This window comes from Pempheris klunzingeri, chromosome 13 (genome assembly GCF_042242105.1).
Source record: "Pempheris klunzingeri isolate RE-2024b chromosome 13, fPemKlu1.hap1, whole genome shotgun sequence".
Classification (NCBI taxonomy): Eukaryota; Metazoa; Chordata; class Actinopteri; order Acropomatiformes; family Pempheridae; genus Pempheris; species Pempheris klunzingeri.
Window position 1 is genome coordinate 12,801,693 of NC_092024.1, and position 12,664 is coordinate 12,814,356.

Genomic DNA, 12,664 nt, shown 5'->3' on the forward strand with positions numbered 1-12,664 from the left:
AAAAGTATTTTCCAGATATCAAATATCAAAAGCAACTATATTATTTGGTTAAATAACTTCAAGATATAAGAATAGTGACATTTATTCAAGTTGTATTTATTTGTCAAATTGGTAGGTATTTGTGGAATTACTCACAAATCATCATACACACTTAAATCTTAAAAATCTTGTTTTTTATTTTCTAAATACGTCTCTCTTCCTCTTTTCTGACATCAACCCATTACATCATCTTCCTCTCACTCCTTCTCTCCCTGCTGTCTAAACAGCCCGTCATAGGGGTCTGGACTCCGTCCTGCTATCCCCTCTCCTTACAGGTATTTCCCCTGGGAGAGGACCGCAGTGAAGAAGCAGGATAATGACAGAGGAGGAGGAAGATAATAAAGGGGATTGAAGGGGTGAGGTAGCAGCCTTGAGCCAGGGAGGTGAGCAACATGTTGGTAGGGGAGGGGACTCTTTCTCTACTTTCTTCCTTTCTTTTCTTCTCCTGACACTGGAGGCATAATAGCTGACGTTTACTGGCATTTTGTGTGTAAATGTATGTGGGCTCTGAGGTATAAAATAACCAGCAGCTCATTAGCCCCATGTCATTGGGGTAATGAGAATCATCCAAGGGCTAATGAGCAATAAGTGGCTAAGCATTACAGATGTGACTGGCTGCCACAGCCAGACTGGAGAGTGAGGGGGTTGGGTGATGAGGATGGAGAACAGAGAAGCAGTGGGTGAAACAGGAGTGGAGTTAAGAGAGAGACAAGGCGACAAAGAAAGGAAATCACGGGAGAGGAAAGCAGATAGAGACTGTAAAGAAAACACTGCACTTGAGTGACGCGCAAAACAGCAAGAGAGGACAGTTCAGAGGTCAAGACGGAGCCAAGTGGCCGAGGGTCCCCAGTGTTTCTATGGCAACAAGGCCGCGTTACAGAGCTGGCTTAATTGCATCATACCTTGGTGGAAACCGCAGCCAATCATGTCCCTGGAGAGTGAAAGGTCACAGACTGTCGTGGACAGTAACGAGTGCTGATTGCATTACAGAGCTGCAGAGCCCGTTAACGAGTGTCTGTCTGGGTTGACAGACGGCATGGCTGACTAACTAATGGGTTCACTCCGTATATAAGGTGGTAAAACTCATTAAATGTCTTGTCACTTTGCTTTTTTTGTTTACTTACTCTTTGATCAGAAAATTCCAGGAGGAAAACAAATTGTTCAAGCTGGTCCTTCACGAAAAAAAGAGTTATTGCTCGCTCCATACTAAAACTTGTCCATGTGTTCTGTTGAATGATCGCAGGCTCTGTTCAAAAACTAAAGATTATGGTGACTGACTTTAGACTAAAACTTTTATGGAGTGCCCATAACCCTCATGTTGACAGTTCATCACGTTAACTAATAGCAAGCGTCATGCTAATACTTAACTTGATGCTAATAAAGTCATAAGAGGACTCTGCTGAAGCCAGGTGTAGTCCGACAGCTACTTCATCTATCTAGTCTCTGCTCAACTTTGACTTTTTATGGAAACGGGGGAAAGTGGCCTGAGCTAGATCAAAGCAGCTTGTTATCAACCTTGTTGGGGCGACAGCAGGACTTCAAGGGTGGCAATGGCTGTCAAAGTTGTTTCAAACCACTTTGAACCGGCACCGCAGCCTCTAGGTGAGGCTTTCCTAGGAAGGATTAAGTCACGGCCAAGATGTGCATGTTCCACCAGTCCGCTCTATCGTAAAACCTGTATTTCTTTAAAGTCACTGATGATTCAGCACAAGGCTAAACTCTAAATTCATGTAACTGTATAGCACTTCCTGTGCAGTTGCAGAGTAACACAACACCATGCTGTTTTGTTGCCTTACCCCTTTGACTCCCTTCAGGTCTCCTTTCAGCAGGCTGTCCAGAGGAAAGGTGATGATGTTGTTCATGTTTTGGAACTGGAGGCGGGTGAGGAGAGAGACAGATGAGAGTTGAAAGGTTACATCAGAGGATTTAAACCTGCAGCAGAGCAAAAATCAGGGGCGCCTGATGCCACTGAGACGTAATCCTTTTAGTGTCCTCTGGGTTTGAGTGTGTGTGCGTGCAGGGTGTCTGCAACTGGAAAAGAGAGGCCCTACGTGTGATTTTGTAATTTCAGTAAATGATGGTATATAAGAGGAATTTTGTGGTAAAAATAATGAAATGACAACAGGATATACACATTAATAAAGCAATGAGGCACAATGAGTTAATTATGTTTTGCTACTTAAAGCTTGTACCCTCAGCACCATCTTTTAATCACTAAGAAATCAAATGTTCACATCATGAAAGGCAAAACAAGAAACCCTTCCATTATGAGACAAGTAACTCCCCTGTAAAAGCAAGCCCCTGTGCGTAATACTGCGCATGTAATCTAGGAAGCGAGAGCTTGCTAAAGCTTTGAGAGATTGCATCTTCACATCCAGGTCAGGCGGCAGCTCATATTTCTTTAATATAAGGCTCTGAGATAACACTAATACAAAATCTCAAGCTCCTGGTCTCAGCATGAGCCAACACGGTGTCCAGGGGCAGCGACAGACCTCACATGACGGTGTCAAATTTTTCTAATAAAGCTTTGGCCCCAACACAAAACCCGAGCAGGATGAGTTTGAATTAAGATCCAGCAGATATTTGGTGTTGCAGTGGCTGTTTGGCCGTCTCAATGGAAAACTAGAGCTACCTCCTGAGGGCTTCAAGTTCCAGCTGGACTTGTGTTAGAGAACACACACAGAGACTCAAGGGGATAGAGACAGTTAGGGACAGGATGGAAATCTTTCTTTGTCCCAGAGGATTTTACCCCCTCCTAACTCAATCCACTCCTCCGACCCACAAATAAAAAACATTTACACACAGCAGAAGCTTACTAGGTTTTTGAAGAGTGCAGTGAGCTCCTTGGTGAAGACTGAGAACTTGAGGAAAGCTGAACCCAGATCAGGATCATCTCTGTACACGCAGTTTTCTCCAAATTTCTCCAGGGCCTGTGTGTACTGTTCCTCGTTCTCGACATGGGCTGGAAAAACACACAACCATGCACACACAGCGGTCAGCTTTGACAAGGAATCAAACTAAGGTTTCACTCACATCGTTACAAAATCAAAAATCAATCACTGGGTATTAATAATGTATGACAGTCTTTCAGCCGACAAAGAAGAAATGCAAACTAACAGACGAATAAAACAACAGCATTCATCATTAAAGGTGAGAACTTATTAGAGAGGCAGGAATCTTGTTCTTGCTTTGGATGAACTAGCATTATCATTTCTTATCCAAGCCATATTTAAGCAAAAAACCCAAGACTCCAAGCCTCTCCAGTGTGGGGAATAGATGTTTGAGTCCAAACTAACTAATAAATCAAACAACTAATGATAATTTACAGAAGATGTAAATGTGGAGGTGAAGGACATAAATGGGGGAGTGTTCTTGAAATCATTACCTCCATTACCTGTGATTAGGTAAAGATATTTTTTCCCACCTTTCTTTACCTTAATCTGCATTTGCTTTTCCATTCTTTTTGCTCTCTTAACAAGAAACAACAGTGGCAAAATTGTTCAGAGAGAGAGAGGTCAATAGCAATCATATTAAGAGAAAGAGAAATGAGAGGCAGGACCAACAGAGAAATGAGTGGCAGCAAAAGGAAACATTAAGCCGAGGATGGACAGGACGAAGAAATGAAAAGTGCACCGTGTTGCCCCCCAAGCTAAAAAAGCCCAGAGTCAGTTACCAGTCGGGGAGAACCCGTAAACCAGCCATGAACACATTCTCCCAGCGTGTCTAAAGTCAGCCTAATCTACCACAGGGTTAGGCCTGGATGGTTCCACTTAATACACTTCACGGCAGTCTAGGCAGCTGAAAGCAGCTAATGCCATTGGGACAGCACTGGAGCGAGGGATGGGGCGCTGGGGACTGTTGCTATGACGACACTCACTAAGAGACATGACAGAGACAGGGTTTGGGGTGGGGGGGTGGACTTGGGGAAAAACAAGAGGAGGGCTATGTAAAAATATGAGGCTGTACACTAACACACCTGTTGCCACGTAATGACTCAGCTTTTCATCTGTCAAATCAGGTTCAGAGATGTGGCGGGTTTATAGATGAAGCCGGATAAGCTCATGTCTCTGCCGCAGAGATATCCATTATGTTATTAAAAGGGGAAAGCTGAAAGCCTCTGAGTCACTACCTGCTGACCTCCTCACAGAAGACAAATCGAATATAAACCTGCATGTAATTTAGGATTGCATGCGCTGCCGGGGAGCTTTTGTCTCCCCCATCCGGCAGCGACAAAGGAATTACTAAGACACTGCTGGCGTGTGCTTCTGACGTACGCTAATTTTATGATGAGTTTTACATATCTCTATCTATTTTATTTGAGTTTTGTTTTTACCGCAGTTCCTCCATCCTTCAACTCCGGCAAACCAATGATTGCTGGTTGGTGTAAAACAGATTGATTTCTTAATTGATCAGCTGAGCAAAATAACAAACTAATCTTTTTCTGCAGCCGTATTAAGCTCAGCTTCTTGTCCAAAGCAGTGAAAAGTGTGGCGCAGTGGTATAATACACTTAAGTCATTGTCATGTGTCAGACACCAACCCTCACCACACACCCGCAGCCCACTGTGCACACATCAGTTCCAGCTGTTCGGCTGAGGCTCTGCCAGGCTCTGGGCCAACAGGGCGGTGGCCGGCTGTTGTTTTTGAAGTGGCACATGAGAGCTCTGAGCTCTGCTGTTCAGCGCCGACAAACAGCCCAAACCCCCCAGGGCTGCTTAGCGAATACACATGTATTTGGTGTAACATGACCTAAACACATCACACATGCAGTGTTCAGCACAGGGCAGCTTTGAACCTCAAAGGACTGCATGACTACGTTAAAAGTAAAGATGCAGAGAAAGGAACCAAAAGAAGTGAGACAGTCATTAGTAGAATAAAACAAGCCAAGATTAAAGTCTAAAAACTGATCTTGTGACATTTTGAGGGGACCCCAACCCACAGTTTAGGAACTGTGGACCTGGATCTTAAAAACTCTATTGAAGCACCTGTAGCGTAAAACTTTCTTCTTATTTTACAAATGTTACTCGGCTCTGTCAATGTTGTGATTTGGGTGACTTCCCCGGTGGGCTGTGCCTTTCAGAAACTAACTAATTAAGAGTCTCATTAGGATCCGAGGGCTTGGCAATTAATCGGTGCTTAAATAAAAGTGGGACACTGTAGACATCCAGCAGTTATCATAAGCAAATGTCAGCTCACAGAGAAAAATCAAGTTATTACTGTACACTGAGGAGTAATTGTCTTACAGAGAGACAGCAGAAGAGCCAAACAATATCTATGCTCTATTCTAAGAAACGAGAAGATTGAAGAAGAGTATCAAACACTGCATGTTGAGTGAATGAAGCATTCAGTATCATTTGTGTGATAAATACACAGGTATTTTTGAAGGAAAATGGTAGCATGGCAATAAGTAGTGTGTGTGTGTTGGACGTCTGGAAAAAATGACCTTGGATTTACTCGAAGACATGACGCAGCTGAACACACACACACACAAACACACACTTTTACAACAGACACAAATGGTGTGATAATGCCCAGTTGTGTACAACATTCTTTACTGTGTCTTCCCGCTCAAACACACACACGTAGAAAAAAAAACACAATGTACAGTCGCCAGGCGTCTGCTGAGGATTATCTAACATCCCCAAGGCTTGTTTTGCAGATTCTTCCATGTCACACTCTCTCAAAACACACATACATACACACACACACACACACACAGTTTAATCACCAGATAGCAGACTGGCCTCTGCTTCCTCCCTCTGTCTCTCCCACACTCATTCCCTTACACTCGGCTCCATCAGGCCGGGTCGTCTGACGCTCTGACGTTCACTAACACAATGTGCGGCCGACCTCAGATCAATTCCATATCTCTCTACGGACTCTGTGAAAACATCACTGGACTCCATGGCCTCTTAAAAATATGGCCACTGTCTCTGAGAGAGGAGTGTAGTTAAGTTCAATCACACTTTATTTTTTGTAGGTGTTAAACCAATAGGACACAATATGTTACTTAATGAGCTGTAGAGGTGCTGGTTAGCAGATTTCCTACCTTTGGACAGAGCCAGGCTAGCAGTTTCCCCCCGTTTCTAGTCTTTATGCTATGCTAAGCCACTTCTTACTTAGTGTGCAGACATGAGTGGCATCAATACCAGAAAGAAACCAAACAAGCATATTTTCTTAAAATGTTCCTAAAATGTCAAACATCCATTTAAATTAGGAAGTTGTATGAATAAATGCGGCTCTGTCTTCCATTTCCATTACACTTTCTTTTCGACTCTTCTTCCTCCTTTATTGCCGAGTCTCCTCAGGTATTTTTCCTAAGACATCCATACAGTTAATTACACTCGAGCTTATGGGAGTCTCATTTTCTGGGTTACCTGGCAGCCAGGAGAGAAATGCATGCGTGTGTGTGTGTGTGTGTGTGTGTGTGTGTGTGAGAGAGAGAGGCAGCATGACCAGATCAGACACCATCGAATTTAGCGTTTTCCAACCTGGGCCGAGTGCTGCATTATTCAGCAGCTGCATCCAGCCATCCTGCCCACCTATAGGTACAACAGCAGGAACGCAGCGCTCCCTCGTCTGCCTCGAGTTGTTATCTGTTCAGCAGCCTTGGCAGGCCTGTCCTAGTAGCTCTGCTTCATCAGCTCCTGGTTCTTCAGAGGTTTGAGGTGCTGCTGCTGCTGGTTTATTCATCAAAACCCAGAGGCTGACAACCTGACAGGTCCCTGCAGCAACACCAGGCTTTCTCGCTCATGTGTATAGCTTTCCCTGTATTTTACGCTCTCACCTTTTTCACTCTCATCCCCCATCTTTTCCTACCCTCTGGTACGAGCTTACATTACTCTCTCAGCCTCTCAGCTTCGCCATAGCGAGGAAACTCTTGTAATCTTGTTTATATTTATTTCCTCACCATTCTAAGAAAACCTCCATCTTCCCCTCAGCCTCTCCATCTTCCCCTCAGCCTCTCAATCCTCACCTCCTCGTCATTACTATTCTTCATGTCACAGCCAGAAATATCCTTGCGGGGTTTGGGCTCGACAGTCAGTCATACCAGGAGTGTATTCTCTGGGTACTGAGGTAGTCAGCGTTGAGAATCCCTGTTGTGTCTCATTATTCAGGCTTTATCCCAGCACCCTCTCTGAATAACATTAATAAAACTGTGTGTTTTCACTCTTTTTCTCTATAACAGCAGAAAAATCCTACATGTCTGCATCTACAGTTACACACTGCTGTCATTTACTTTCTGCAATCCAGTTTAGCATGAATTAATATTTCTTGAGAAATTGGAGATTTTTAATTTCTTTAGAAATATTCATGCCTATACATTACAAGTGCACCTCACCTCACTGACTAAACTGAATTAACTCGTACTGACTATGTCGCTTTAACTGACTAAATGATGAGGTGATGGTTGATTTTGATCATGTAGTAGTTTATAGAAATTAAAGGATTCCTTGAATAACAAATACCTCCAAATCTACAAAGCACGGCAGCTTGGTTTGCGAATATCTTGCGTTAGATGTGGTATCATGGCTGCACGGTGAGATTTTTTTTGGCCACTTGAGGGCAGCACAACAACAAAAGACAACACTGACATATTAACTCATTATTACGCTGTGATGATGAACTTGTTTATGTGCACGTGTAGTCTGTGCTTCAGTCTACAAACAGCGGATTAAAATGAAGGTGAAAGTGTTTTTCCACAAGACGAGCCTCTCCTCGTCCACAGATTTAAAAAAAAAACAGTTAACGTCTGGCCTGGTGCCATGAATTATAAAATAATATTGATGTGGTGGTGGAATATACAATTGAAAGTCTGTGCAGCCATTTTATTTTGAAAACTGACCGGATTCTCTTTGCCTTTTGTTTGCCTGACACGTTAAACGATCCATATATATCTAAAAAGATAAAAAAAATTGATTAGTGCTGCTTCACATATACAGTATTTGTAGTGATTGAGCTAAAACAGCAGACTCATTATTTTTTCACGTCTCTGTCTCATGTTCTAGAGATACAAGGTCAACACAGGCATAAAACAGATGGCATCTTGGTTGTATTCAAAACAGATCTGAGTCTGGGCAGCTTTTCCTCAATGATTATGGTCAAGGTGACTTCAGTTAACGCAAGCTTCCTGACATCACTGTAAATAACAGCGTTCCCAGTGGCATTTCCACAGACAAAACAGTGTTTCTATTGTAAACACGATCAAATCTGTACAAGCTTCTTGCTTCAAGGCTAAAAAGTTGGTTTGCTCCCTCCTAACTCTTCCTACAGCAGATAATCTTGTCCATAATGGAAACAGATTCAACTGCCTGAAATACCTGCAGTCCTCAAACACGTGTGCCCTGCTGCACAACCCACACAGATTCAGAGGAAGTTAATTTACCGGCAACAGGGACATTCATTTGGCAGCTAAACTGGGTGGTAAAACTGTAGAAGTTAATCTTCTAAATGTACATCTGCAAACACATGGGACGTGGGTCGTGTCATGGGACGACAAAATAGGGACTCTGAGTCCGGTGGCCACAAAATGGCTGTGTGTGTAAATGTATGTTTAACAGTGAGGTAAAGTGAGAGTGTGAGTGTGCCCCTCCCCAGCTGTTCCTTTAGGGGTCCGGATCAGACAGCTGTCCCTCTGGCCTGAACAGAGCTCACGCTGTTCTGAAAAAGACATGCTCAGCACATTGTTCAGAGGTCTCTCTCCCTCTCTTTCTTTCTCCCTCTCAGCGGGGTTCTGTCAGGCAGGCCAAACAAAAGACACTGGAAACACCAACACTGGCACAAACAGCCACAATGAGCATGGTACACACACACACACACACACACACAAACTACTCCTTCCTACCTCTGTCTCAAAGGCAGTGGGACTTTAGGGATGCAATTAATAATTATTTTCTTTTTCCATTTATCAGAGATACCATAGCTCAGTATGATGTCCTGAAATTGCTTTCTTAGTCTGTCCAGCACACACAAAGCCCACAAATTCTTTTATTTTTAATGTCAAAGATATAAATCAATAAATTAATCAAATTAATTAAATAATGAATTGCCTTACTTTTTTCAACATCAAAAGGGGCTAGCTGTTTGTCATTAAATTAAGCAGGAAAACATCTCAAATGTAGACTGAAGTGAGAGTGGTAAAATGAGGAAATAGGAACATAGCAGGACAGACGAGACAGATGGGACAGACAGGAGGACTCACCTAGACCGGACGTGTAAATGGCCTTAACAGACTTCTTCATCTTGTACAGAACACTGCGGTCCACATCCAGAGCCTGAGCAGACAGACACAAGAAGAGGCAGTCAAGTTAGAGTAGATTCATTACTTTAATTAATTACACATTACTAATGTGGTTTGTGATCATTGTGAGGGATTGCTTAGCCCGTGTGAGGTTTGTGTTGATTGTCCAGTATTCTGTTTACACAGGATTCAGAGTGTACTACTGCCTAAGATGAGCATTTCTTATAAACAACCAAATAATGCATTCTTATCATCTTATAATCTGACTGAATTGTCTGTTCATTTCACTTCAATCATTCAGCCTCACATGTTTATATTGGCTGAATTCTTGTTGAGACAGGTGGATGATTTTTTTTTGCCTCATCAATCAGTAGTGACGCATCTGTCTAGAGGAGCTGCATTAGAGCAACTACTAGGAGCAACACACCGATGTTAATCTTAATGTTGTTATTTCTGTAAATTGGCTTTAAAACCATATATGGCTGAGTCAGTGTAATCCACGCTTGCCATTTTGTTTCTATGTAGGTAAATAGCCATATTGAGGACTGCGTCTCCACTTCAATCCCACCTACAAAGCTGTGATTGGTCGACCAATGGGTTCTCTAACCGAGGGAAACAGCCATCAATGACTACAACCCCTGACCAACAGCTCTGCAGTACGATGGTAAATCACATTTGTGAGGAGGGAGATGTTCAGAGGGATGTCGCTTCAACTCTACTGTCATTCTTGAGGTCACACAGAGTTGAATTATAGTGTTTGCTTCTTTTTGTCTGCAGACTGAAAGCATGCCTCCATGTGGTGGGTACAGTGTGTGTGTGTGTGTGTGTGTGTGTGTGTCTATGCCACCTCCACACTGGCTGCAAGTAATGAATTATTCAAGGAAAGCTAAGAATAGACCTGAGCTCCCTTGTCAGTTATTGTGTTAGTATTTGTGTGTGTTAGTGTGTGTGTGTGTGTACCAGTATAATAGGTTGTAGGACAAGAGCACTGATCATCTGACGTCCCTTACATGAGGGACCATTTCCCGAAGATGCGCGTACACGGGCACACACACACACACACACACACAAACCTATGAATAATCACAGTCACACACTTTCACATGCAGTGAGCCCAAACTCGCACACTAAGCAGAAAAAAACACTGGTAGTCCAGATGAGACAATGCAGCACTGTACCAGTGATGAGTGAGGGAGTCTCTTGAGATGAGGGGGATTTTGGGAAATGAGTTTTTAGGGGCTTTATTAAGTATGTCCGCCCAATCGGGCCAAAGCTGGCGGCACTTTACCTGCCCTGCTCCCCATCTGACTGACACATATCAGATCCCCTGGACCCAAAAACACACAATGGTTCACATTCAGCTGCAATACACACACCAATACTATACACACACACAGCCCAACTCCACAAGATGTGATGACAACGTTTATTAAATCCATAAATCGGTGCTGTATTAATATCCATTCTGTGAGTGGCTTGCTATTGTGGAAGAACCACTCAGCATTTAGTTTTCCCGAGGGCCACATTTCACACACACACACACAAGCAAAGACACACACAATTAAAGAAACACACAAAAGAAACAAAGAGAGAAGTGAAGACAAAATGACTGACATGAATTAAGTGTCACTGGTGGAGGGACGGGCAGAGTAGAAGAACACTGAGCTCAGAGAAAAGACAAGAACATTGGCAGTGTGCTCTTTCACTCTTCTATCAGTGGTGGCTCATAGTGGCTCGGAGGGGCCACCTATGAAGTTCAGCAAAGGAGATCCAGTCAGCCTGGTAGGGTGTTCAGTTACACTGGACAGATTCAGTGGAAAGATAACGGTGAAAAAAAATCCAAATAATGTCGGCCTAATTAAAGAATTGTCTGATCAGACAAACCTTTTACTTTTATTTCAGTGACTATTAGTTGTACAAAGTTGTCCACTTCCCAAGATTTGACTCCATTTTGACAAAATGGTCTGCAAATGTATCCCCAACTGTCTTTTTTTATTTTTTATTTATATAACTGAGGTGCCTTTTTTATTATGACATTTTTATGAAGTATTAGGATTATTACTCTTCAGGGAAAATGAGCAGTGGCACTACATCACACAGCAAAGGCCACATGTTTAATGGCTGATGCTAATGTTTAAACAGTCATCTAGTGATCACATTTACAAGATAGGATGCGCCAGGATCCGTGTGAGTCAGTTCAGCAGTTGAGTTGAGTTTTTATAAGTTGGGAAAAGTTGGGTGCTATAATGTGTAAGAAATGCAGACACCAGGCTGCAGTTAGTTTGATCACCCAATGGCACAAATGACATATGTTGTCATGTCACCGTAGAAAAAGAACAGGTGCAATGCACATAGAACGCTAATGTTATCGTAACACCTGCTTTTTCCTGCTGTGACAAGGCTGTGAAGGCTGTGAAGGCTGTGAAAAATGCCCGGACAGCACCTCTCCGTCAAACTTCCGCTCAGCTTCATCAAATTTGTTGTCTGCCAGCTAATTTCTATGAACTGAAACAGACCTGAATTTACTATTGATTTCTTCTACAATTGCATACATGCAGACAAAGGGCTATAAAAATGTTTATAATCTAAATTTCAAAAACTGTGCAGATCAGATGAAAACAAAACAAAAAAATCACAACCATTTCCCAACAAGTACAAATAAATAACAAAAACACAAATAAACCTCCAGACAGCAGCTCTTTGTAAAAGTGACACATGCTAAAAATAAAATGTGATGTCTTTGACCAGGGGAACTGTACAAATTAAAAGACACCGACCAGAAGCTACTTGTTCCTCTGAGTAAAAGTAGGACTTCCAGCGCTGTGGTTTTAGTTCCTCCAACTGCTGTTAAATGACTCATCTGTTACACATGCCATTATCCCATTAGCTCTGTCTGGCTCTAGCTCAGACTCCCCGGCTGTAGCCCAGACCCCACACAGCCACGCGTGCCTGCATACTCTTAAAAAAGATATTTTCAGAGCAATCACAGAGACAAAGAGTGAGAAAAATACAGCGGTACTACAAAGCAACACAGAGTACCATCTTTGTCTACACCGCCGAAGATAACTGGAGACGACCGCTGAGTGTTTTCTTAGCAGAGCTGATACCACCTTGGGCTCTCCTGTGTGCATTATATCTACTCCCAGTACTCGGAGCAAAATCCTTAAGAGCACTGAAAGCACTTCTGCTGGTATCTGAGCTTCTATGAGACAATGAAAGGTTTTAAGAGATATAATGCGTTTGATTTTGGGGCTCAAAAAATACAGATAGAACAAAAACATCCATGTTGGACAAAAAGCAATTTCAAGATGAGCCTTTAAAACATTCTTGAAACTGTCATTAATGTATTGATTATTTGATGCTGTGAACATGTTCGGCGTGGAGG

General features: G+C 42.7%; 1 protein-coding gene across 1 annotated transcript in view; it reads right to left on the reverse strand.

Annotated features, from left to right (window-relative positions):
- asap2a (ArfGAP with SH3 domain, ankyrin repeat and PH domain 2a) overlaps positions 1–12,664 on the reverse strand; it is a 52,152-nt gene that overhangs the window by 23,794 nt on the left and 15,694 nt on the right. The window contains exons 2-4 of the mRNA XM_070841868.1: positions 9,241–9,313; positions 2,856–3,001; positions 1,836–1,910 (exon numbers count right to left, since the gene is read on the reverse strand). Of these exons, the coding sequence (XP_070697969.1) occupies positions 1,836–1,910; positions 2,856–3,001; positions 9,241–9,313 (294 nt within the window). The remainder of the gene's footprint in view (positions 1–1,835; positions 1,911–2,855; positions 3,002–9,240; positions 9,314–12,664) is intronic.